At 44.5% G+C, this 27212-nt stretch overlaps 1 protein-coding gene across 1 annotated transcript in view; it reads right to left on the bottom strand.

Annotated features, from left to right (window-relative positions):
* Positions 1-27212, bottom strand: part of STAC (SH3 and cysteine rich domain) — a 95666-nt gene that overhangs the window by 22180 nt on the left and 46274 nt on the right. Inside the window, exons 3-7 of the mRNA XM_038772683.1 lie at positions 19750-19850; positions 17637-17718; positions 15193-15308; positions 12670-12748; positions 418-482 (exon numbers count right to left, since the gene is read on the bottom strand). Coding sequence (XP_038628611.1) covers positions 418-482; positions 12670-12748; positions 15193-15308; positions 17637-17718; positions 19750-19850 — 443 coding nt within the window. The remainder of the gene's footprint in view (positions 1-417; positions 483-12669; positions 12749-15192; positions 15309-17636; positions 17719-19749; positions 19851-27212) is intronic.

Genomic DNA, 27212 nt, shown 5'->3' with positions numbered 1-27212 from the left:
CCGAATTGATAGAGGGGGAGACAGATATTAAGGATATGCACGTAATCAATCAGTCCATCAATGGAATTCACTGAGTGCTTACTGTGTGCTGAACACCAAACTAAGCCCTCCAGAGAGGACTATACAACAGAATTAGCAGACACGTTCCCTGCCCAAAATGAGCCTGCAATCTAGAGGGTGAGACAGACGTCTGCTGTGTGACCTTGGGCAAGTCACTTCACTTCTCTGACCTTGGGCAAGTCACTTCACTTCTCTGGGCCTCAGTTACCTCATCTGTAAAATGGGGATGAAGACTTTAAGCCCCCTGTGAGTCAGGGACTGTGTCCAACTGATTAACCTGTATCTATCCCAGTGCTTAGAACAGGGATCAGCACATAGTAAGTGCTTAAGAAGTACCTTGATAATTATTATTATTACCTGGCAGTTTGTGCCCTTCAATTCTTCTTTGAAATCATCTGTGCCATTTTCAGAATAGGTGAACACTGGAGGAAACAAGAGAAACACAGGACTTTAAAGCACAGGAAGACCCAATTCACTGGTTCACTATTACTACTACTACTAATGCTAATAATAATATTTGTTAAGTACTTAATATGTGTCAAGCACTGTTCTAAGTACTGGGTTAAATATTAGATCATAAGGTCTGACACAGTCCCTGTCCCACATGGGACTCACAGTCTAAGTAGGAGGGGGAACAGGTATTGAATCCCCATTTCACAGATGGGAAAACTGAGGTCCAGAGAATAATAATAATAATAAATAATAATAATGATAGCATTTATTAAGCACTTACTATGTGCAAAGCACTGTTCTGAGCACTGGGGAAGTTACAAGGTGATGAGGTTGTCCCACGGGGGGCTCACAGTCTTAATCCCCATTTTACAGATGAGGGAACTGAGGCCCAGAGCAGTAAAGTGACTTGCCCAAAGTCACTTTGGGCAAGTTAAGAGAAGTTAAGAGATTCGCCCAAGCTCACAATGCAGTCAAGAGGCAGAGCTGGGATTAGAATCCATGTCCTCTGGCTCCTGAGCCCAGGCTTTTTCCAGTAGGCCAAGCTGCTTTCATTATCTGAGACAGTTGAATTTGCACAATAACCCTCATTGTCCAGTGGAACAGAATAAGAATCCATGTTGGTGTGAGCATTGCATTTGGGTAATTAGCAACAGAGTTACTAACCCTTAATCGGAACAAGAGCATGTGAATTGATTATGGACATTCCCTCTTCTAAACTGTCAATCAGTGATATTTATTGAATCAATCGATCAATGGCATTTATTGAGCACTAACTACATGCAGAGCACAGTACTAAGTACTTGGGACAGTACAACAGAATTAGCAGACACATTCCCTGCCCATAACAAGCTTACAGTCTAGAGGAGGAGACAGACATGAGTATAAATAAGTTATTTATAATATTGAACACCTACTGGGTGCAGAGCACTGTACTAAGCATTGGAGAGACTACAAGACTGTAAGCTCGGTGTGGTCAGGGAATGCGCCTGTTATTATATTACACTGTCCCCAGCACAGTTAGTACTCAGTAAATACGATTGACTACGATAGAGTTAGCAGATATGATTTCTGCCTTCAAGAAGCTTACAATTTAGCAGGGTAGTGAGGCACAAAATAATTTAAAAATAGAAGAGAAATGAATATGCAGATGCATAAGGGTTTAAATAGCAGGGTATATAAGTTCCTATGTACAGAAGTGGTCCCTGTGGGTTATGACTGCTTTAATGTGTTATTGATGCAGAATGGCTTAATTAATCAAATTTATTGAAAGTGTAACTGTCTGCAGAGCACTGTATTAAGAACTTGGGAAAGTACATGATAACAGAGTTGGTAGATATGTTCCCTGCCTTCAAGGAGTTTGCAGTCTACAGGGGGAGACAGACATTAAAATAAATTATGGATACATAACATCAGTGCAGTGAGGCTGAGGGAGAAGTGAATTAAGGGAGCAAATCCAAGTACAAGGGAGAGGGAGAGGGAGTAAGGGAAAGGAGAGCTTAGTCAAGGAAGGCCTCCTGGAGGAGAGGTGATTTTACTATGACTTTGAAGGTGGGGAGAGTGATGGGTGTCACTTTGAAAGTGGGGAGAGTGATGGATCAGTTGAAGGGATTTCACCAGGGAAGAAGAAAAATTTCGGGGGAAAAACCTGTTCTCTATCCTCCCTCCAGCCTCATATCTCCTCCTGCCTTCAGGACATCTCCATCTGCATGTCTGCCTCCCACGTAAAACTCAACATGTCCAAGACCGAGCTCCTTACCTTCCATCCCAAACCCTGTCCTCTTCTTGACTTTCCTTGACTTTCCCTTCTTTCCTCTCCCCCTCGTCCCCCTCTCCATCCCCCCGTCTTACCTCCTTCCCTTCCCCACAGCACCTGTATATATGTATATATGGTTGTACATATTTACTACTCAATTTATTTATTTATTTATTTATTTTACTTGTACATTTCTATCCTACTTATTTTATTTTGTTGGTATGTTTGGTTCTGTTCTCTGTCTCCCCCTTTTAGACTGTGAGCCCACTGTTGGGTAGGGACTGTCTCTATGTGATGCCAATTTGTACTTCCCAAGCGCTTAGTACAGTGCTCTGCACATAGTAAGCGCTCAATAAATACGATTGATTGATTGATTGATTGATTTCCTGTCACTGTAGACAGCACTACGATCTTTCCCGTCTCACAAGCTTGCAACCTTGGTGTCATCCTCGACCCCGCTCTCTCATTCACCCCTCACATCCAAGTCGTCACCAAAACCTGCCGGTCTCCCCTCCACAACATCGCCAAGATCCGCCCTTTCCTCTCCATCCAAACTGCTACCTTGCCGGTTCAATCTCTCCTCCTATCCCGACTGGATGACTGCATCAGCCTCCTCTCTGATCTCCCATCCTCCTGTCTCTCCCTGCTTCAGTCTATACTTGATCTCTGCTGCCTGGATTATCTTTGTGCAGAGACGCTCTGGGCATGTCACTCCCCTCCTCAAAAATCTCCAGTGGCTGCCTGTCAACCTACGAGTCAAGCCAAAACTCCTCTCTCTCGGCTTCAAGGCTCTTCATCCCCTTGCCCCCTCCTACCTCACCTCCCTTCTCTCCTTCGCCAGCCCAGCCCACACCCTCCGCTCCTCTGCCGCTAACCTCCTCACTGTGCCTCGTTCTCATTTGTCCTGCCGTTGACCCCCAGCCCATGTCCTTCCCCGGCCCAAAATGCCCTCCCTCCACACATCCGACAAACTGCCCTCTTCCTCCCTTCAAAGCCCTACTGAGAGCTCACCTCCTCCAGGAGGTCTTCCCAGACTGAGCCCCCTTTTTCCTCTCCTCCTCCTCATTGCATCCCCTCTGCCCTACCTCCTTCCCCTCCCCACAGCACTTGTATATATTTGTACATATTTACTACTCTATTTTATTAATGATGCACATATAGCTATAATTCTATTTACTCTAACGGTTTTGACACCTGTCTACATGTTTTGTTTCGTTGTCTGTTTCCCCCTTCTAGACTCTGAGCCTGTTGCTGGGCAGAGACCATCTCTATATGTTGCCAACTTGTGCTTCCCAAGCACTTAGTACAGAGTTCTGCACACAGTAAGTGCTCAATAAATACGATTGAGTGAATGAATGAATGAGAAGCTGTGATTTGGAGATGGAGAAAGCTATATTCTGGTGGACTTCGAGGGGGTGGGATTTCCCAGCAGGAGAAAAGATTTGAAGAACAAATTGGTGGTGGGAAAGCTGAGATCAAGGCACACCGAGTAGGTTTGCTTGAGAGGAAAGAAGAGTGAGAGCTGGGCGTGGTGGGAGAAGAGAGTGGATAAAGACGAAAAGCAGTGTGGCCCAGTGGATAAAGCATGGACCTGGGAATCAGAGGAGCTGGGATTAGAACCTAGACCTGCGTTCTGATTCCAGCTCCGCCACTTGTCTGCTGTGTGACTTTGGGCAAGTCACTTCATCGCTCCGTGCCTCAGTTACCTCATCTGTGAAATGGGGATTAAGTCTGTGAGCCCCATGTGGGGCAGGGACAGTGTCCAACCAGATTTGCTTATATCTATCTACCCCAGTACTTATTATAGAGCTTGGCACATAGTAAGTGCTTAAGAAATATCACAATTACTATTTTTCTTCTTATTATGTAGAGCTGCCTTGTTGGACCTGAAAGATCTGCTGCTTCAACAAGAAAAAATTCTCAGGGCTTGGTTTCAATTCACGGTGGGCTTTCTCTCTCAGGCTGTTTTTTTTATTGGCCATTGGGTTAGCTGATCTCAGTCAGTCTTCCAATCGTATTTATTGAGCACTTACCGTGTGCAGAACACTGTACTAAATGCTTGGGAGAGTACAATACAATGGTAAGCAGACATATTCTCTGCCCACAATGAGTTTTCAGACTCTATATATGGTGCAGTAGCACTTCAACACCTCAAGCACCAAACCTTCAACCACACCTCTTTTCCAGGCTGTGGTTTCTTTGCGGCTTCTATCACAAGAGGAGAGATTCCAGGGGTGCAGGGGAAATGGTTCCCCCCAGCTCGATTGCTAGGCCTGATTCATTCTGGATGACAAGGTTCCTTGAAGCAAAGGTCAACATCTCTGAGTTTAGTACAATGTCTTCAAAACAAGGAATGGCAAGGAGTAATTCCATCAAATCTCTCCTTTCTTAAATGGTTTCTCGTCATGTGATTTACAGTCCTATTTTGAAGGGATCGATTCCATTATCCATAGGAAATCAATCTTCGGTAAGAGGAGTGTTGTTTGTGGATAAGCAAACAATTATAGGGCTCCTTTCTTTGCCTGTGCCTTTCTTTGATCGTTTAGTCTGGCGCTTGCTCATTTAAAGCGAGTGTAGCAGTTAGGCAATAGAGATTTCCTTCTTTTGTGTTAAGTTGTGATGTTTCTATTTGTTGCTTACATATTTGTGGGGAGAGTGGTCCAAAGTCTGAGTGATTTTTTTAATGATATTTGTTAAATGCATACTATGTGTCAAACACTGTTCTAAGCCCTGGGGTAGATACAGGTTAATTAGGTTGGACACAATCTCTGTCCTGCAGTTCCAAGTAAGCATTTAACAAATACCATAAAAATGATATTATTCATTACATGCCACAGGAAGAGCATAGCATAGAAAATGAAAGTTCAGTTGGGTCACTCTGAATGTCCATGGTGAGCTGGAATACTGCATGTAGTTCTAGTTGATACATTTTAGGCTGTAAGATCCCTGAGGTCAGTGGATCATGCCCACCAATTTTATTGTACTATTGTTATTCATATTGTTGTATTTGTTAAGAGCTTACTTTGTGTTAAGCCCTGTTCTAAGGTAGATACAAGTTAATCAGGTTGGACACAGTCCCTGTCCCACATGAGGCTCACATTCAAAGTAGAGGGAGGAAAGGCATCAGATCCCCATTTTACAGATGAGGAAACTGAGGCACAGAACAGTTAAGGAACTTGCCCTAGGTCTCCCAGCAGGCAGCTGGCAGAGCCAGGATTAGAATCCAGGTCCTTGGACTTCCAAGCCTGTGCTCTTTCTGGTAGTCCACTTTGCTCTTCAACACACTGCACACAATAAGAGCTCAATAAATATCAATGATCAGTTGACTGGTTGATTTACAAAGGAGTAAAACTGGAGAAAGCATGGAGAGGAACAAGGTGATGAGTGATCAAGGTGATGAATAATCATAATAATTGAAGTATTTGTTAAGCGCTTACTATGTGCCAGGCACTTACTAAGCGCTAGAGTAGGTACAAGATAATCAGGTAGGACAGTCCCCCTGTCCCACATGGGGCTTACAGTCTTAATCCCCATTATACAGGCCCAGAGAAGTGAAGCAACTTGCCCAAGATCACCAAGCAGACAAATGTCGGAGGCGGGATTAGAACCCAGATCCTCTGACTCCCAGACCTGTGCTCTTTCCTCTAGGCCATGCTGCTTCCCAGAAACTCTTAATTCTGGAAAGAAGCAGGCTGTGAGGGGATCTGATTGAAGACTGAAGAATTAAGAAATGCCGCTCACCAAATCCCATCACACCAGGGTGGGAGGCCACCCACTGATGCGCCAAATCAACAAAAGGAAACATTTATTTAGCCAACAGTTGGTAAATAGACTGGAATCATTACCACAGAAAGCTGTGCAGCAGAATCCATTAGGAGGCTCAGGGAGGATTTGGGCAAATCCAGAGACAAGATGGAGAGAAGGATAGCAACATAAGGGGAAAAGTTTGGGAGGTTAAGTGGTCCACCTCTAATGCTGAAGATGAATGCTCAGGAGGGCATAGACCGTAAGCTTGCTGTAGGCAGGGAATGTTTCTGTTTATTGTTATAGCCTACTCTCCCAAGTACTTAATACAGTGCTTTGCACACAGTAAGCGCTCAATAAATATGACTGAATGAATCCTGGCATCACCATTGGTGGAACCACCGGTCTACTCTAACCTTGGTGAACTCATTGGCTCCCACAGCTTCAGCCATCATCTCTACGCTGATGACACCCAATCTACATCTCTGCCCCTGCTCTCTCTCCCTCCCTTCAGGCTCGTGTCTCCTCCTGCCTTCAAGACATCTCCATCTGGATGTCTGCCTGCCATCTAAAACTCAGTATGTCCAAGACTGAACTACTTATCTTCCCTCCCAAACCCTGCCCTCTCCCTGACTTTCCCATCACTGTTGACGGCACTACCATCCTTTCCGTCTCACAAGCCCGCAACCTTGGTGTCATCCTCGACTCAGCTCTCTCGTTCACCCCTCACATCCAATCCGTCCCCCAAACCTGCCGGTCTCACCTCCGCAACATCGCCAAGATTCACCCTCTCCTCTCCATCTAAACCGCTACCCTGCTGATTCAGTCCCTCATCCTATCCCGACTGGATGACTGCACCAGCCTTTTCTCCGATCTTCCATCCTCCTGTCTCTCCCCACTTCAGTCTATACTTCACGCTGCTGCCCAGATTGTCTTTGTGCAGAAACGCTCAGGGCATGTTACTCCCCTCCTCAAAAATCTCCAGTGGCTACCAATCAACCTATGCATCAGGCAAAAACTCCTCACTCTTGCCTTCAAGGCTGTCCATCACCTCACCCCCTCCTACCTCACCTCCCTTCTCTCCTTCTACAGCCCAGTCCACACCCTCCGCTCCTCTGCCGCTAACCTCCTCACTGTGCCTTGTTCTCGCCTGTCCCGCTGTCGACCCCCAGCCCACGTCCTCCCCCTGGCCTGGAATGCCCTCCCTCCGCACATCCACCAAGCTGGCTCTCTTCCTCCCTTCAAATCCCTACTGAGAGCTCACCTCCTCCAGGAGGCCTTCCCAGACTGAGCCCCCTCCTTCCTCTCCCCCTCCTCCCCCTCCCCATCCCCCACTTTACCTCCTTTCCCTCCCCACAGCACCTGTATATATGTTTGTACATATTTATTACTCTATTTTACTTGGACATATTTACTATTCTATTTATTTTATTTTGTTAATATGTTTTGTTTTGTTGTCTGTCTCCCCCTTCTAGACTGTGAGCCCGTTGTAGGGTAGGGACCGTCTCTGTATGTTGCCAACTTGTACTTCCCAAGCGCTTAGTACAGTGCTCTGCACACAGTAAGTGCTCAATAAATACGATTGAATGAATGAATGGCACTAAACCTGGTGGCCTTGTGGTTTAAATCTCTCTAGGGGAATTGAACATTCACATCCTATTCAACCAGAAAAAAACCCCAACCAAACAAATTACTCTTTTTCTTTACCAATACTGCCACTTCCCTGCATCATGGAGTCTGTGGAGATGCAGCAGGGTTAGTGCCCACGAACTTTACTGTCTTGTACTTTCCCAAGCACTTAGGTGGCTCTACATGAAGAAAGCACCCAGTAAATATCACTGATTAATTAATTGCTTGTCGAGGCATTTCTCCCAGTTTTCTTCCTGCATAAAAATGGTTTGGGACACAAAAATCAGTGGAAGTTGGCCCCCACAATTCTTTGATTTACCACTTGAGGGTGCAAGGGACTGGTGGTACTTGCCATTCTTTAATTGCAGGCAGAAGTGTTTATATTCCTCATTTTGGCAGCCTTTCAAAACTTGAGGACCCAAAACATGCCAAAAGACAGGGAAGGCTTTCCAAATTTGGCCTTACCCTAGTTTTCTCTTTTCTTGGCCCAATCACCTTGCACTTTTCTGTGAGGATTGAGATACTATCACTTCTCTGGTGGGTTATCAAAATAACAATTCAACAATTTCTGCAAAGTCCTTCTAGGAATTAGATTTCTCATGTCTGGTCTCTTCTAACCACTCCAGTTCCTGGTAGTTATTCATTCATTCAATCGTATTTATTGAGCGCTTACTGTGTGCAGAGCACTGTACTAAGCGCTTGGAAAGTACAAGTTGGCAGCATATAGAGACGGTCCCTACCCAACAACGGGCTCTCAGTCTAGAAGGGGGAAACAGACAACAAAACATGCAGACAGATGTCAAAATCGTCAGAACAAACAGAATTAAAGCTATATGCACATCATTAACAAAATAATTAGAATAGTAAATATGTACAAGTAAAATAAATAGAGTAGTAAATCTGTACAAATATATATAAGTGCTGTGGGGAGGGGAAGGAGGTAGGGAGAGGAGATGGGGAGGAGGAGAGGAAAAAGGGGGGCTCAGACAGGGAAGGCCTCCTGGAGGAGGTGAGCTCTCAGGAGGGCTTTGAAGGGAGGAAAAGAGCTAGCTTGGCGGATGTGTGGAGGTGAGACTGGCAGGTTTTGGTGACGGATTGCATGTGTAGGGTGAACGAGAGAGCAGAGTCGAGGATGACACCAAGGTTGTGGGCTTGTGAGATGGGAAGGATGGTAGTGCCGTCTACAGTGACGGGAAAGTCAAGAAGAGGGCATGGTTTGGGAAGGAAGATAAGGAGTTCAGTCTTGGACATACTGAGTTGTCCCTCTGTCCCTCATGGGGCTCACACTCTTAATTCCCATTTTACAGATGAGGTCACTGAGGCCCAGAGAAGTGAAGTGACTTGTCCAAGGTCACACACCAGACACGAGGCGGAATCCGGATTAGGAGTTATGAGTATAAAGAGCTATATGAAGACACAGTTATTAAGAGCCATTAGAAACATTTATACGAGCTTTTGGTTTCCTTGGGTCTTAACCCATTTTCGTGGCCAAGTTTTTTTTTCCATTCAAGTTTCCAATGGATTGGTTGTGAGTAGAGGTGGCAGGTGTCTGTAGATAGGAATTATTTATCCCTTTGTGATTACTGCTAGAGCGTAAGCATTTTGTGGGCAGGGATCATGTGATTTAGTTATTCTCTATTTTCCAACCACCTAGTATAGTGCACTGCACTAAGTGGAGGAGTGCTCAATAAGTGCCACTATTACTACTATTAATACTACTACTACAACTACTGCAACTACTACTACAGCTATTACTGTGCAGCATGGCTTAGTGGAAAGAGCACGGGCTTGGGAGTCAGAAGACATGGTTTCTAATCCCAGCTCTGCCACTTGTCTGCTGTGTGACCTTGGGCAAGCCACTTCACTTCTCTGGGCCTCAGTTCCCTTATCTGTAAAGTGGGGATTAAGACTGTGAGCCCCACGTGGGACAACCTGATTACCTTGTGTCTACCCCAGTGCTTAGAACAGTGCTTGGTACATAGTAAGCCCTTAACAAATACCATCATCATTATTATCATTATTATCAATCAATCAATCAATCAATCAATCAATCGTATTTATTAAGCACTTACTGTGTGCAGAGCACTGTACTAAGTGCTTGGGAAGTACAAGTTGGCAACATATAGAGACAGTCCCTACCCAACAGTGGGCTCACAGTCTAGAAGGGGGAGACAGAGAACAAAACCAAACATACTAACAAAATAAAATAAATGGAATAGATATGTACAAGTAAAATAAAAATCATAAATATCATCACTACTAGAACTACTACTACAACTACAACTAGTAGCAACTACTACCACAACTACTACTATAACAACAACTAATAATAATAATAATAATAATAATAATAATAATAATAATGGTATTTGTTAAGTGCTTACTATATGCCAAGCACTTTTCTAAGCACCGGGTGCGACTGCTACTATGACTGCTGCTCCCTGTTGCCTTTAAGGGAAGTAGTCACAGTCCTGATCTGCTCCATGCATAGGCTTCCTAAAATTGACTTTTAAGTCTACCGGGGGAGACAGATGGTAAAGTAAATTGCGAATAAGCACATCAGTGCTGTGGGACAATATCACCAGTCTCTGTACACATAATCACTGCTTCGGACCCAAGGAGTATGGCTCTGGAACTGAGGTAGACAGACGAGGCGTGTTTAAAATAAAAAAAAAATACCCTACATAAGAGCAAATTATACTGTATCCAGTTCAGACTGGACTGAGAAATGGGTTACCACCTGAAAAACAGCTGCAGGCTAAATCTTTGCTCTTAAGGCAATGCCGTCTTGTTAGGCTATTTCTATATAAAGGACCACAGTGGAAATGAATTATAACTCCATTTTAGCAGCCTCTCATTTTTACTTGAATTTTTGTGTGCGTCTTTCATCTTTTAAATGGTGAAAACCAAACAAACAAAGCCCAAACTTCTATCGAAGAAAAACACAGGTGATTTAGAGCCCGACTCAACTGGATGAATTGAAAGACCTTGGCAGGTCTTAATCTCTAAATAATTTCCAAGTTATGTGAAATGATTCCTTTGATCAGCACGAGTTTTCATTTGGACTCATCCTTCAGAGGGCTGGTGGTTTCCTTATACAGCAGAGTGTTCCAAAACAATTTCCATGGGTTGATTTTAATCAACAGTCCATGCTGTCCAAGGGAATGGTAGAAAAATATCAGCCAAAGCTGGGTTGTTATTTCTTTCTGTATTTTTTATGGTATTTGTTAAGCACTTACTGTGTGCCAGGCATTGCATGAAGTAGTGGGGAAGCAGAATGGCATAGTGGATTGAGAACAGGTATCTGAGTCAGAAGGTCATGGGTTCTAATCCCCTTTTCTGCTGTGTGGCCTTGGCAAGTCACTTCACTTCTCTTTGTCTCAGTTACCTCATCTGTAAAATGGGAATGGAGACTGTGAGCTCCACATGGGACAGGGGCTGTGTCCAACATAATTTGCTTGTATCCACTCCAAGCTTACTACAATGCCTGGCACATAGTAAGCACTTAATCACAGAGAGTAAGCACAGAGAGGCAGCGTGGCTTCGTGGAAAGAGCCCGGGCTTGGGAGTCAGAGGTCATGGGTTCTAATCCCGGCTCTGCCACTTAGCTGTGTGACCTTGGGCAAGTCACTTCACTTCTCTGGGCCTCAGTTACCTCATCTGTAAAATGGGGATTAAGATTGTGAGCCCCACTTGGGACAACCTGATAAATTTGTATCTCCCCCAGTACTTAGAACAGTGCTTGGCACATAGTAAGTGCTTAACAAATACCATCATTATTATTATTGTTATTAATCCCAGCTCTTCCACTTGTCAGCTCTGTGACCTTGGGCAAGTCATTTAACTTCTCTAAGCCTCAGTTACCTCATCTGTAAAATGGAGATTAAGACTGTGAGCCTCACATGGGACAAACTGATTACCTTGTAACTACCCCAGCACTTAGAACAGTGCTTGGCAGAAGCAGCGTGGCTCAGTGGAAAGAGCATGGGCTTTGGAGTCAGAGGTAATGGGTTCGAATCCTGACTCTGCCATATGTCTGCTGTGTGACCTTGGGCAAGTCACTTAACTTCTCTGAGCCTCAGTTACCTCATCTGTAAAGTGGGGATTAAGACTGTGATCCCCACGTGGGACAACTTGATCACCTTGTATCCCCCCAGCCCAGAGCTTAGAACAGTGCTCTGCACATAGTAAGTGTTTAACAAATGCCATCATTATTATTATTATTTAGTAAGCACTTAGAACCCAGGTCCTTCTGATTCCCAGGTCTGTGTTCTATCCACTAGGCCACGCTGCTTCTCAAGCCCTTATTGAGAGTTATTGAGGACTCGGATTGCCACTAATTTTATTCAGGTTTATTTTCTGACATAACCTGGGCAGAATCAGGACACGGAGATGGAAATGGGATCACCTGACTTTCAAAGGGCTCCATCCCTTTGACCAGAATATTGGGCAAATTCCCCAAGGAATGTTTGAGTTGTATTCATCTGAAACTCATAAAAACTCATAAAAACTGCAGGAATGAAACAGGCCAGGGGGAGAGTCAGTGAGGTCTGGCTTCCTCATCTCTTGCTGAGGATAAATTTCATTCTCTCTTTTCATGTTGTGAGACTGTAAGCTAGTCATGGGCAGGGATCATTTCTCTCCCAAGCGCTTCGTACAGTGCTCTGCACACAGTAAGTGTTCAATAAATACCACCGACTGATTGAGCCAGGACTGAGTATGCCTCCAAAATGATAGCAGCAAGAGCTTAGTACAGTGCCTTGCACATGGCAAGCAATCAGTAAATACGGCGGGTCGATTGACGTTACTAACCACTGAGCAGGCCGAAACTGAGGTCCTGTTGGCCACAAGAGAGAGGAATCAGACAAATGTAAGTCCCTTTAATCAAATGTACCTTTTCCACAATACATTGCTGTTACACTTTGGGTAAAGCGTGATGGGGCGAGATAGAATTAGCAGAGTGTTTTTGGACCATGATTGGTCCTAGGGCTGGAGAGCAGGCCATTTTCCCACTGTCCCGCCTCACTCACCACTGTTGCTCCGCTTTCTGGCATCAAAAACGCTCTCTAGACCATCCACTTCCTCAGGAACCTCCACCAGGTCTGATGTCTGTGAGGAACGAGAGAATGGGGGTAGCCCTGGGGTGAGACCCGCCAAATTCTGCTGGGATCCTAAAAGAAGTTTTTATGGTGCCTTCCCTTCCCCACAGCACCTGTATATATGTATATATGTTTGTACATATTTATTGCTCTATTTATTTATTTACTTTACTTGTACATATCTATTCTATTTATTTTATTTTGTTAGTATGTTTGGTTTTGTTCTCTGTCTCCCCTTTTTAGACTGTGAGCCCACTGTTGAGTAGGGACTGTCTCTATATGTTGCCAACTTGTACTTCCCAAGCTCTTAGTACAGTGCTCTGCACACACTAAGCACTCAATAAATACGATTGATTGATTGATTGATTGATTGATTAAGAGCTTACTCTGTACCAGGCACTGTACTAAGCACTGGGTGTAGATACAAGATAATCAGGTTGGACACAGTCACTGTCCCACATGGGGTTCATGGTCTTAATCCCCATTTTACAGATGAGGGAAATGAAGCGCAGAGAGGTGAAATGACTCACCCGAGGTCACCCAGCAGATGAGTGGCAGAGACAAGATTAGAACCCACGTCTTTCAGACTCCCAGGTCAGCGCTTTAGCCACGAGGCCACACTGCTTCTCGGGCAGGGGCAGAAGAAAGCTGGGGGATTTACTGACGTCAGGGGACAAAGGTGAAGATTAAAGGATGATTGAGGAGAAGCAGAAATAGGTAACAGGACTGAATCCAAGAGACTCCGAGCAATATTATTTACTGAGCAGCAATAACTGTAAACTTGTTTTGGGAAGGGAATGTATCTGTTCTATTGTTGCATTGAACTCTTCCAAGCACTTAGTACAGTGCTCTGCACACAGTAAGTGCTCAATAAATACAATTGACTGATGACTGAGAAGCGGTAGTGTTGAGTTGCAGGGGTAGACAGCATGGCCTAGAGGAGAGAGCATGGGCGTGGAAGTCAGAAGGACCTGGGTTTAATCCCTCCTCCACTACATGTTGTCTGGATGACCTTGGGTGAGTCACTTCACTTCCACTGTGTCTCAGTCACCTCATCTGGAAAATGGGCATTAAGACTGTGAGCCCCGTGTGGGTCATGGATGGTGTCCAACGTGATTAGCTTCTCTCTACCCCAAAGCTTAGTACAGTGCCTGACACATAGTAAGAGCTTAACAATAACTAGAAAAAAATGAAAAAGCAAAACAAAAAACCCACACTTGCACTCATTCACGTGCACACAATCATCCAGCTAACAAATTCACAAGAGAGAAAGGAGAAAAAAAAGAGAGAGAGTGTGTATCTGATCATGTTGCGATCACTACAAGGGAAAGGGTTGAAATTGTTTCTAACTAAAAAAAAAAGAAAATAAACAGCCAGTTTGCAATCAGAGAGACAGAGGAAGACCCAAGAGATAAACACAGCAGTTTGCAAAATAGTCATATATACTCAGGAAGGAATTGCAAATTTACTCTCCCCACCTTCAAAGTCTTATTTAAAGCACATCTCCTCCAAGAGGCCTTCCCTGACTGAGCCCCCATTTCCTCTTCTCCCCCTTCCTTCTGCATCACCTGACCTGCTCCTTTTATTCACCACCCTCCCCACCAGACCTATAGCACGTGTCTGTTTCCCCTTCTAGACTGTAAACTCACTGTGGGCTGGAATATGTCAGTTATATTGGCACATGGGAAGTACTTAATTTTTATTAAATCCTGTTGGTCCCACTTTCACAACATCACTAAAATCCATTCATTCCTCTCCATCCAAACTGCTACCATGTTAATACAACCACTTCTCCTATCCTGCCTTGATTACTGTATCAGCCTCCTTACTCACCTCCCAACCTCCTGTCTCTCCCCACTCCAGTCTATACTTCACTCTGCTGGCCAGATCATTTTTCTACGAAAACATTCAGACCATGTTTCCCCATTCCTCAAGAAACTCCAGTGGTTGCCCATCCACCTCTGCATCAAACAATAACTGCTCGCCTTTGGCTTCAGAGCGCTCAATCCCCTTGCCCCCTCTTACCTCACCTCACTAATGCTAAACTTCTCACTGTACCTTGATCTCGTCTATCTTGCTATTGACCCCTCGCCCATGTCCTGCCTCTGGCCTGAAGCTCCCTCCCTCCTCATAACTGGCAGATAAGTACTCCCCTACCCCTTTCAAAGCCTTACTGAAGGCCCATCTCCTCCAAGAGGCCTTCCCTGACTTACTCCCCTTCTCTCCCCGCAGCCCCACAGCCCTTATGTTCATACATGTCATTTATTTATTAATTTATTTATTCGTATTAATGTCTGTCTCCCCCTCTAGACTGTAAGCTCATTGTGGGCAGGGAATGTGTCTGCTTATTATTCTATTGTACTCTCCCAAGCGCTTAGTACAGTGCTGTGCACACAGTAAGCGCTCAGTAAATATATTTGAATGAAAAGAATGAAAGCAAAATAGGGGAATTACAGAGTTTCTGTTGGGTGAGTCGGATCCTGTTCCAGAACTGCCCCTCTTGGTCTTCTGGGCGAGCGAGGTTCCAAATCGGAGGGTTTCATAGACGGGATCCACCTTGTTGCCACAGGCTGTGAAGAGAGGAGAGGAGGCACATGTAAGATGGGTCCTCTCTCAGAGAAAACACCTTCCCTCTCCCCTGTTCTTTCCTCTTTCCTGCAGGGATGGGCAGGAGTCAAAGTGGGCAGGTGATGTTCACAGCTTGGCCGGCCCAATATTCTCCGTTCTTGGGCACCAGTCCGCCCCAGAGGGTTTTTGTTTCATATTATTTATTCACTGCTTACTATGTGTCAGGTACTGAATTAAGCACTGGGGTAGATAGAAGCTAATCAGGTTGGACACAGTTCCTGCCCCGGGTGGGGCTCACAGTCTCAACAACCATTTTACAGAGGAGGGAACTGAGGCCTGGAGAAGTGAAGTGACTTCCCCAAGGTCATCCAGCCAACAAGTGACAGAGCCAGGATTAGAACCCAGTGCCTTTCAACTCTCTGGCCCGTGCTCTATCCACTAGGCCACTCGACCTTCTTCCAGGCAGAAGGGCTTACAATAATACCCTTCCAAGCATTTAGTACAGTGCTTTGCACACAGTAAGCACTCAATAAATGTGATTGAATGAGTGGATGAATGAATGAAGCCCATCACTAAACAACATGGATATCCATAATATGCTGAACCCACTGGGTATTTTAGAGTTCCAACATCCTGTTCTCAGTGTCCCCCAATCCCGCTTCATAGACCTCTTACTGTTCTCAACTGCTTTCCCTCTTGCTGCTTGACTATAGAGCTATACTCCCTAGTCTTCTTCCCTATCACCCCACCTCACTTTATATCCAGGAGCCATGGGTAAAAAGAGAAAACCCTGAAAGAAAAACGCAGGCTTGGCTCATCTAGGAACTGGGAAGCCTCCCTAATCTCTCCAGCATTTTATCTATGCAGGAAAAAGATATGTGGAGGAGTTCGGGGAATAGGAAAGGAGAGGAAATGAAGTGGAGAGAGGAGAGACAATGGAAATACAGAGAGAGAGAGAGTGAGTGGTTAGATGGGGAGAACCTCCACAGTTAGTCAACGGTATTTATTGAGTGCTTACTGTGTGCAGAGCACTGTACTAAGTGCTTGGGAGAGTACAATGCAACAATAAACAGACACATTCCCTGCCCGCAGTGAGCTTACAGTCTAGATGACTTATGTCTGTATTCATAGTTCATTCACTTATATTAATATGTCACCCCTCTGGACTAATATTATATTATTACTGTTGTGTTGTCGAGTCATTTCTGATTCATACCGACTCCATGGTTATACTTTCTCCAGAACATCCTGTCATTTGCCATAATCCGCAACCTTTCTAATGGTTTTTTCGTTATCGTTGTTACAGTCTCTATCCATCTAGAAGCTGGTCTGCCTCTTTCACGCTTTCCCTGGACCTTTCCTAGCATTAGTGTCTTCTCCAGAGAGTTAGTTCTCCTGATTATGTGTACAAAATATGCTAATCTAAGTTGAGTCACTTGGCCTTCCAAAGACCAGTTTGGTTTAATTTGCTCCAAAATCCATTTGTTTGTCTTTCGGGCAGTCCATGGTGTTTGCAAAAGCCTTCTCCAACACCACATTTCAAAAGAATCGATGTTCTTTATATCCTGTTTTCTCACTGCTTTAAGATCCATACATTGTCACTGGAATCACCACAGAGTTGACAATTTGTATTTTTCTGGCAATTGTTACATCAGGACATTTCATGACTTTTTTCAGGCTCTTCATAGCAAGTCTTCCTAACATTAATCTAGACTACCAACTCTATTATATTGTACACTCCCAAGCACTTAGTTCAGTTCTCTGTACATAGCAAGTGCTCAATAAATATGATTGATGGATGGCTTGTTTATACGCCTGCAGTTTACGAAAGGTAGTTGTGTCGGACTATGGTGAGAATGTTTAGAATAGGAGCATCGTGGCCTAGAAGAAAGACCACAGCCCTGGGAGTCAGAGGACCTGAATTCTAATCCCTTCTTTGCCACTTCCCTGCTGTGTGGCCTTAGGCAAGTCACTTCACTTCTCTGGACCTCAGTTCCCTCATCTGTAAAGTGGGGAATCCATATCTGTTCTTCCTCCTACTTGGCCCCACGTGGGACCTGATTATCTTGTATCTACCCCAGCGCTTAGTACAGGACTTGGTACAGAGCAAGTGCTTAGCAAATACCACCATCATTATCATTAGAAGAGAGGAGTCTCAGCATCCCGCCTCAATCTCGATCTGAGCGGTGGAGGAACCTAAAAAATCCAGACAAAGCCCTCTCCCAGTACAGAAGCCAGCACTTAGTACAGTGCTTGGTATATAGAAAGCACTTAACAAAAACCACAGTTATTATTATTAGATTCCCCCCCCCCTCCACCTCCAGACTCACCAATGGGCATCACTTCCTTGATACAGCCAAACTGTTCATGAATGAGCAAGGGGGAGCTGTAGTAACGTCGAAACCCCTTTGGCTAGAGAGAGGGAGAGAAATAGAGAGGAAAGCAAGAGGGAGATAATGATAATATTTAATAATGATAATATCTGTCAAGTTCTTATCTTGTGCCAGGCACTCTACTAAGCACTGGGGTGGATATAAGCAAATCGGGTTGGATACAGTCTCTGTCCCATGTGGGGCTCATGGCTTCAACCCCCATTTTACAGATGAAGTAACTGAGGCCCAGAGAAGTGAAGTGACTTGTCCAAGGTCACACAGCAGAGAAGTGGTAGAGCTGGGATTAGAAACCGTGACCTCAGATTCCCAGGCCCTTGCTCTATCCATTAAACTGTGCTGTTTCTCATGAGAGATGAGAGAGAGATGAGATGGATGACACCGCTGAGATGGATAAAAGTAGTTCAGATTGCCAAAAATAAACCCAATTTGTTCTGCTGGAGACATCTCCAGTCTCTCCCAACGAGGTGGCTCAGCAAGCGTTCGCTGGTTCAGACCTATAATTTCCTTCCCATGGTGGCCAAGTGCGGCTTACTGAATGAGTAAAGACTTTGTCCTTTCAGATTCTTTCTCCACCCACTCGCTGCCCCTCCAGGCTCCTTCACTCCAGGGCTCCTGTCCTTCTCTGTAATGGGCATCTTTAACCTGAAAGTCTGTGGCATCAGAAAGAGTGGGCATTGAAGCAGCCAGGCTTAGGGGAAATGCATAACAACTTTTTCTTCTCTTGGGATTCCTTGGGTCAAAACTGCCACCTGGCTGGACTCTGCTTTTTATTTATTTATGGTATTTGTTAAGCGCTTACTAAGTTCCAGACACTGCATTGAGCACTGAGGTAGATATAAGCTAATCAGGTTGGGCACAGTCCATGTCCTACTTAGGACTCATAGTCTTGATTTCTATTTTACAGATGAGGTACCTGAGGCCCAGAGAAGTGAAGTGTGTCTGTGGTGTTTGTTAAGCGCTTACTATGTGCCACATGTGTGTGTGGTGTATGTTAAGTGCTTACTATGTGCCAGCACTGTTCTAAGCACTGGGGCAGATACAAGCTAATCAGGCTGGACACATCTCTGTCCCACATGGGACTCATAATCTTAATCCCTATTTTACAGATGAGAGAACTGAGGCCCAGAGGAGTGAAGTGACTTGCCCACGGACTCATAGCAGACAAGTGGCTGAGCTGAGCAGAACGTCTGAATTTCAGGCCTGTGCTCTTTCCACTAAGCTAAGATGCTTCTCTGTTTTGGTGTCTGTCACTTGGTGATTTACTCAATCCTTCCGTGGTCCCAGAATGGCCTCTGTGAGGGGGAATGAGCCAGCCAACCAGCGGTTGTGGACTTCCACTCTGCTGGAAGCTCTTTATCAGTCAGGCAATCAGTCAATCATATTTATTGAGCACTTATTATGTTCAGAGTGCTGTACTAAGTGCTTGGGAGAGTACTTTAGAACAATATAACAGGCACATTTGCTGCCCACAATGAGCTTACAGTCTAGATGGAGAGACAGACATTAATAGAAATAAATAAAATTTCATATATGGACCTAAGTGCTCTGGGGCTTGGATGGGGGCAATATAGGCAGGGAACATATCTGCTAATTCTGTTGTACTCTCCCAAGTGCTTGTACTATCCCTATTTTGTAGAGGAGGGAACTGAAGCTCAGAGGAGTTAAGTGACTTGCCCAAGGTCACATGTGGAGGAGCTGGGACTGGAACTCAGGTCCCTTGACCCCCAGGACCGTGCTCTTTCCACTAGGCCATGCTAGTTCTCTAATCCAATGGATGTCCAGTAAGAGGAGTGAGATTTTGTGCTATGGAAATCTCTTGGGATATTGTTCTATTGTACACTCCCAAGTGCTTAGTACAGTGGACTGCACATAGCAAGTGCTTGATAAATACGATCGACTGATCAACCCTTGGAAGGAAGGTTGCTCTTGGATTTCACAGTCCATTCCTCTACCCTCAAATCCCCTCTCCATGTGTCCCATCCCCCGTAAGATGGTGAAAATGAAATGCTTGCCCTAGGGACGATTGGCAACGTCCCTTTGACTTTCTTACCAATTTGCCCATACAGCGTTGCTGGCTGAGCCCCTCAGTACACTTGTGGTGGACGCTCATCTTGCAGGCCTTACAGCGGAGTCCGTGCTTGGTGGTGGTCCCTGCCCGACACAACCAGAGGAGGAAATCCAGTTAGATCGCTCATTTCCCAGCCATCATCCTTTAGAAAACAGCCCTCTCCCCGCTCCCCCTCCCACATCTCCATTCCAGGACCAGAAACATCAGTGGGCCGGTGGGGTTGGAGTGGGCTGCTTACTGGTGTCTCCGCACTATGTTATCAGACTCCGCCGATATCGTTCCCAGGGGCAGATCCAGAAAGCAGTTCACACTGGAGGTGTCTTCCCTCCACCCCATGACTGGCCTTTCGTGTTGAGCAGCAATGAGGTAGGTTTGATTCTTGCTTCAAAACACTGATTCCATCTTCCTATCCCACTCCTAACTTTATTGTGCATGACCTTCCAACTCCCAGGCCCGTGCTCTATCTACTATACACTGGTGCTTGGGAATTAACAGTTTTGATTCAAGCACAATTAAGTTAGCAGGCCCAGAGCCCGGGCCTGGGAGTTGGAAGGTCACATGGCTTCTAATCCCAGCTCCACCACTTGTTTGCTGTGTGACCTTGGGCAAGTCACTTCACTTCCTTGGAAGTGAAGTTATCTCATCTGTAAAATGGGGACTGAGACTGTGAGACCCATGTGGGGCAGGAACTGTGTCCAATCCAATTTGCTTGTATCCTCCCAGCCCTTATTATAGTATTTGGCACATAATAATTGATTAGCTTATGACTTCCGTGCCCATGCTCTATCGACCTGGCCACACTGCTTCTCTATCATCCTCATCACCATGATGATCAACACCAACGTTACCGTCATCAACCTCATTATTTTTGCATGCCTACTGTGTGCAGAATCCTATGCTGATTAACTCCTAAGAGCAGCATGATCTAGTGGATAAAGCTTGGTCCTGGGAGTCAGAAGGACCTGGATTCTAATCCCTGCTCCATCACTTGCCTGCCGTGGACCTAGGGCAAGTCACTTCATGTCTCTGGGCCTCAGCTGCTTCATCTGCAAAATAGGGAAGATGACTGTGAGCCCCATGTGCGACAGGGACTGAGTCCAACCTGATATGCTTGAATCTGCCCTAGTGCTTATTCCAGTGCCTGGCACATAGTAAGCACTGAAGAAATACCATATTATCCCTAATATCCCAAAATACAGTATACCAGGTGGTTGGAAACATAGAAAATGTCACAGTCTCTGGCCTTGGGGAAGTTCCATTCTAGTGGGGGAGACATACTATTTACTGAATGCTTACTCTGTGCAGAGCACTATACTAAATGCTTTGGGAGTGCAGTAGAGTTAGTAGACACCATTTCTGCTCTCCAAAGGGAAAACATAGACATAAATGGTAACAGTAAAAATAAGCAAAACATTCAGTGAATGGAATAAATAAATCCACATAAACCTAAGTGCTAAGAGAGGCTGATGAGATGGCCTGATTGGAAAGGATATTTTTATGAAAGCTTTGTATGAAAAACTGCAAATGTTTAGCCTTCTGCATTTTGATGAGGTTTTTTTCGTAAAACTCTTCCAATGATCTTGTTAGCTGGTCAGTGCTAGCCCTGCCGAAACTGTTACATTTCTAGATGGTTCTGAATTCACAAGGTTTATGGCATATAAATGTTTATTGTGGGCAGAAAATACACTGTGTAGGCTGGGTCTCGAAAACACCACAAATTGAGTCATCATTCAAAAGATATTAGAATTTCAGAAAGGCATCAGAAGATGATTTGAAGATTTACCCTCTCAGCCCCCAAGCACGTATGTAAATATCCATAATTTATTTTAATGCTTATCTCCCCTTGATGATAATAATTAGTAATAATTTCGGCACTTGTTAAGCACTTACTATGTGCCAAGCACTGTTCTAAGTGTTGGGGTAGATATACGTTAATTAGGATGGGCACGGTCTCTGTCCCACATGGGGCTCACAGTCTTAATCCTTATTTTACAGTTGAGGAAGCTGAGGTCCAGAGAAGTGTAGTGTAGAAGTGACTTGCCCAAGGTCACACAGTAGACAAGTGGTGGAGCAGGGATTAGAACCCATGCCATTCTGACTCCCATGCCACTAAGCCATGCTTCTTCTCCTTAGCACACTACCATTGATGATGAAATGCTAAGGCAATCCCATTGGGCCAATGAAGACATGATCTAGGAAAGACTCGATGACATTCTTCAGCTCTATATACTTGCACATTCCATGGCGACTTGCAGGGCTGTGGTTGGACTTCGCAGCTGGTATTTCTGCATTCAATCAACCTATGATATTCACTGAGTGCTTACTGTGTGCGCAGCCCTCTACTAAGTGCTGGCGAGAGTACAATGGGACAATATAGCAGATATGATCCCTGCCCATAACGAGCTAGAGGGGGACACAGATATTAATATATTAATTGATATATTAATTATATTAATATATAGACAGATATTAATATAAATAAATAACCAAGGAAATAAATAAAAACAACCCACGTCAGTCCCATTCTGAGCCTTAGATTCAAAATCGCAGCTTCTTATCCATACACCCCCTGAGCTATCTCATCTCAAAGTAGAATCAACCCTTTAGCTTTTCCTCAGCAAGTTTATTATCCAGCCCTTCAATACTCCTTGTTATGGTCTTCTGGTCTTTAAATTCCTCACATTTTTTTTTTTAAATGGTATTTGTTAAGCACTTACTATGCTCCTGGCACTGTACTCAGCACTGGGGTGGATACAAGGTAATCAGGTTGGACACAGTCCGTGTCTCACATGGGGCTCACAGTCTTCACCCCCAGTTTACAGATGAGGTAACTGAGGCACACGGAAGTGAAATGACTTGCCCAATGTCACCCCACAGCAGACAACTGCTGGAGCCGGGATTAGAACCCAGGTCCTTTTGACTTCCAGGGCCTTGCTCTATCCACTAAGCCATGTTGCTTCTCAATACATTTTTCTTAATATCATGGCTTCCAGGGTTGATATGTTGTTCAGTTGAAGAGCTGGGCACTGTGGAAATATTGCTTTGTGGTTCCTCTACCGTCACATAGGAAAGAGCACGAAGCTGAGAGGCAGGAGACCCAGGTTCTAATTCCAGCTCTGCCACTGTCCTGTTGGGTGTCCTTGGGGCAGATCACATAACCTCTCTGTGTCTCAGTCATCTCATCTGTACAATGGGGCTGATACCTCCTCTCTCTACCTTTTTAGATTGAGCCTTTTGTGGAACAAGGATTGGATCCGATTTGATTGTCTTAAACCTTCCCCAACAATTAATGCTGTGCTTTCACCAGTGTGTATTATTCCTGTTTTTGTAGGAATATACAAATTCAGTTTTCAGCTCTCCCCCTGCTAGAGTAATGTATTCAGTGTTGAATTATGCATGTGGAGTTAAGGCAACATTTGACTATGCTGGGTGAATGTAGCAATATTCATATATCTATATCTAAATCAATCGATCATATTTATTGAGCGCTTACTGTTTGCAGAGCACAATAATAAGCTCTTGGGAGAGTACGATATAACAGGGTTGGTAGAAATGTTCCCTGCCTATAACGAGCTTGCGGTTTAGAGGGGGAGATGGACATTGATATAAATAAATGAATAAATTATGGATATATGCATAAGTGCTGTGAGGCTGAGGGGGAGTGAATAAAGGGAGCGAATCAGCGTGACAGGAGGGAGTGGAAGAAGAAGAAATGAGGGCATTTATCTATCTATATCTGCATAAATATCTATATCCACATGGACATCTACATCAACATAATAATTCTAGACTGTGAGCCCATTGCTGGGTAGGGGCCGTCTCTATATATTGCTGACTTGTACTTCCCAAGCGCTTAGTACAGTGCTCTGCACACAGTAAGCGCTCAATAAATACGATTGAATGAATGAATGAATAATGTTAACTAGGGTATTTGTTAAGCACTAACTATGTGCCAAGCACTGTTCTAAGCATTAGAGTAGATACAAGGTAATCAGGTTGTCCCACGTGGGGCTCACAGTCTTAACCTCCATTTTACAGGTGAGGTAACTGAGGTACAAAGAAGTTAAGTGACTTGCCCAAGGTCACACAGCAGACAAGTGGCAGAGTCAGGATTAGAACCCACGTCTTCTGACACCCAAGCTCGGGTTCTTTCCACTAAGCCACACTGCTTGACATCTATATCTATATTTATATCTACATCCACATCCACAACTACATCTATATCTTATATGTATACCTGCATATTCACTTACATCTATATCTACATATCTATATAATCTATATCTATTTCTATATCTATATCAATATTAATCTATATTTGTTGGTGAGCTCTATCTTGTCTCAGAAAAAGAGACCGGCGAACAAACAAGCTATGAGCTATTTTAACATCAAAGAGTTGTTCCTTTCACCGAATACCTAGCATTACCTGTGTAAGCATGTAATAACTTCAAAGAGGAGTTATTTCTGTTATTTGTATTGCTTTCATCCTTTGCATCAGGCTCTAAAAGGAGTCTTTGTACATTGGAGACAAACGTCACAAATTCCTCAATTTCCATCTTTTCGTGGCTGCAGGAGGTGAGTCAGGTAATTTGGGGTAATGTTGATGTATCTTTTTTTTTATGATATTTGTTAAGCACTTACTATGTGCCGGGCACTGTACTTAAGCGCTGGGGAGGATACAAGCTAATCATGTTGGACACGGTCCCTGCCCCGCATAGGGCTCACAGTCTTATTCCCCATTTTACATTTTGAGGGAACTGAGGCGCAGGGAAGTGAAGTAACACAGTAGACAAATGGAGGAGGCTTCTAACTCCAAACCCATGCTCTATCCACTAGGCAATACTGCTTCTTATGTTCTTTCCATGTGGAAGAACAGAAGCCACTGGGAGATGGAAATGTGTATGACAGAGCTGGTCTGCTCCTTGTCCAGAAGGTAGAGGGCATCCTTATGGGTAAATAAATAATAATAATAATAATAATAATAATGGCATTTATTAAATGCTTACTATGTGCAAAGCACTGTTCTAAGCGCTGGGGAGGTTACAAGGGGATCAGGTTGTCCCATGGGGGGCTCCCAGTCTTAATCCCCATTTTACAGATGAGGTAACTGAGGCCCAGAGAAGTTAAGTGACTTGCCCAAGGTCACACAGCAGACATGTGGCGGAGCCGGGATTCGAACCCCTGACCTCTGACTCCGAAGCCCAGGCTCTTTCCACTGAGCCACGCTGTTTCGCAGCCAGAATTCAGGCAAACACCATCGTGAATAAGGTCAGTGCTGACCCCAACCAAGAGGATGGATGTTCTGGAAGGATACTCTCGTGCTATTTGAGAAGCAGCATGGCCTAGTGAAATGGCCTGGGAATCAGAAGACCTGGGTTCTAATCACGGCTCTTTCACATGTCTACTGTGTGACCTTGGGCCAGTTGCTGCACTTCACTGGGCCTCAGTTATCTCATCTGTAAAAACAGGGTTTAAGTCTACGTAGCCTGTGAGCCCCATGTGGGACAGGGACTTTGTCCAATCTAATTGGTTTTTATCTACCCCAGGGCTTTGGGCAGTGCTTAGAACAAGGTAAATGCTTAACAAGTACAACAACAACAATAATAATAATAATGATTAAACCTGGACCTGGGATTCAGAAGGACTTGAGTTCTAATTCTGCCTCCACCACTATGTCTGCTGTGGGACTTGGACAAGCCACTTCACTTCTCTGTGCCTCAGTTTCCTCATCTGTAAAATGGGGGTCAATACTGTGAGGCTTATGTGAGGCTCATGGACTGGGTCCAACTTGATTAACTCATATCTACCCCGATGTTTATTACAGTGCCTGGTACATAGTAAGCACTTAAATACCATGATGGGGAGTTCTGGGGCCTTGCAGATTTGAAGAAGAGGGAATATAAAACCATTTGGCCATCTCATCCAGAGGGAAGACAAGGACAGTGCTTGGCACAAAGTAAGAACTTAATAAGTACCATAATTATTATTCCCAGACAATGAGAGTTTAACAGGGAGACAACAGGGCCTGTGGTGAGTCTACATTTGACCTCTGCCCTTTCTGGAGGAATTATTATCCTTCAGGGAACACCATTGATAGTTATGTGTTTTTCAACAGTGGTGATGGCTTGCATGGAGTTATCCACACTCTCCCAGTTTCTCGGCGGGGAGCCAAAAGCACATATCGAGAGGGGGATTGGTTGGTTAAGGATTCAGTTTGGAACAGTTTTATTTCTCAGATCCAGCAGTACACAGAACTCACTGTGCTCACAACAGGTGAGCACGCCATTGTTGAGACACAAAAGCTGAACAACATAATGGAAATCAGGAGGCGTTCAAATTGTCAGTGTCATTTGTAGGGTGAAAGAATGGAACATAAGAAAAATGAAAATATATAGGATTCCCATGGAAAACGCCTCAACACTTCCCAAGCCAATCACCTCTATCATTTCATCCTAAACCTTCTCCAATGGAGAAGGAAGGGCAGGAGTTAAAGGGTTTTTGGTAAAAGGAGATTTTTAAAAGTCTGTCTTTTCCCTAGTTCTTCAACTTCAGTGCACGGCATGCATTAAAAATAGTTCACCGGCTAGCCCCGACTGCATGAGGAATTGCTAACACAGAAATTGTCCATGTCCTGGGTCTTTTGGGAAATTGAATTCTCAGGGTTATTCAGTTAGGCGGGCCTAGGCGAGACCCCCTGAGACCCCTTTCTCTCTCTGCCTTTGTCCGCTTTGTCGACTGCCCCTTCACAACAGCTGAAAGAAACGAATGGCATTCACTGTTTATAAATGCCTCTGTTGATCTTTCATATTTCTGTGTCTGACGGGCAGTGGGAAAACTTTCTCTTTCTCCCCGACCCCTAGCCCTAACTGGGGTGCAAAAATAGCAATAGGAGACAGGGTGGCTCAGAGACTCGCCTTTCACATCCAGGTCACTGGGTCACATCCAGAAAGCCCTCAGGGTGGTTAGAGCCAGATCTGCTGTTCAGGAGAGGATATGTCTGGCCCCTAGCAGGTGGGAGATTTGGACAAAGATCATTTTCCCAAATTGGTTGGATCATTTTTATGGCCAAAAATCACCAGCCTGGGAATCAGAGGACCTGAGTTCTAGTTCTGGTGCTGACGCTTTTTTTAAAAAAAAATGATGTCTGTTAAGTGCTTATTATGTGCCAGGCACTGTACTAAGCACTGGGGTAGATAAAAGGTTGTCAGGTTGGTCATAGTCCCTGTCCCATACAGGACTCACAATCTTAATCCCTATTTTACAGATGAGGGACCTGAGGCCAAGAAGGGTAAAATGACTTGTGCTTGGCACATAGTTAGCGCTTAATACCATAATTATTATTATTATTACTTGTACAAGGTCACAACAGCAGACAGTTGGAGGAGCTGGGATTAGATCTTCTGGCACGCTGCTTCACACTTGCCTGCTGTGGACCTTGGGCTTCT

The sequence above is a fragment of the Tachyglossus aculeatus genome, chromosome 2 (assembly GCF_015852505.1).
Source record: "Tachyglossus aculeatus isolate mTacAcu1 chromosome 2, mTacAcu1.pri, whole genome shotgun sequence".
Lineage (NCBI taxonomy): Eukaryota > Metazoa > Chordata > Mammalia > Monotremata > Tachyglossidae > Tachyglossus > Tachyglossus aculeatus.
The sequence above is the reverse complement of the archived record's forward strand: the minus strand, read 5'-3'. Positions and strand labels throughout refer to the sequence as shown.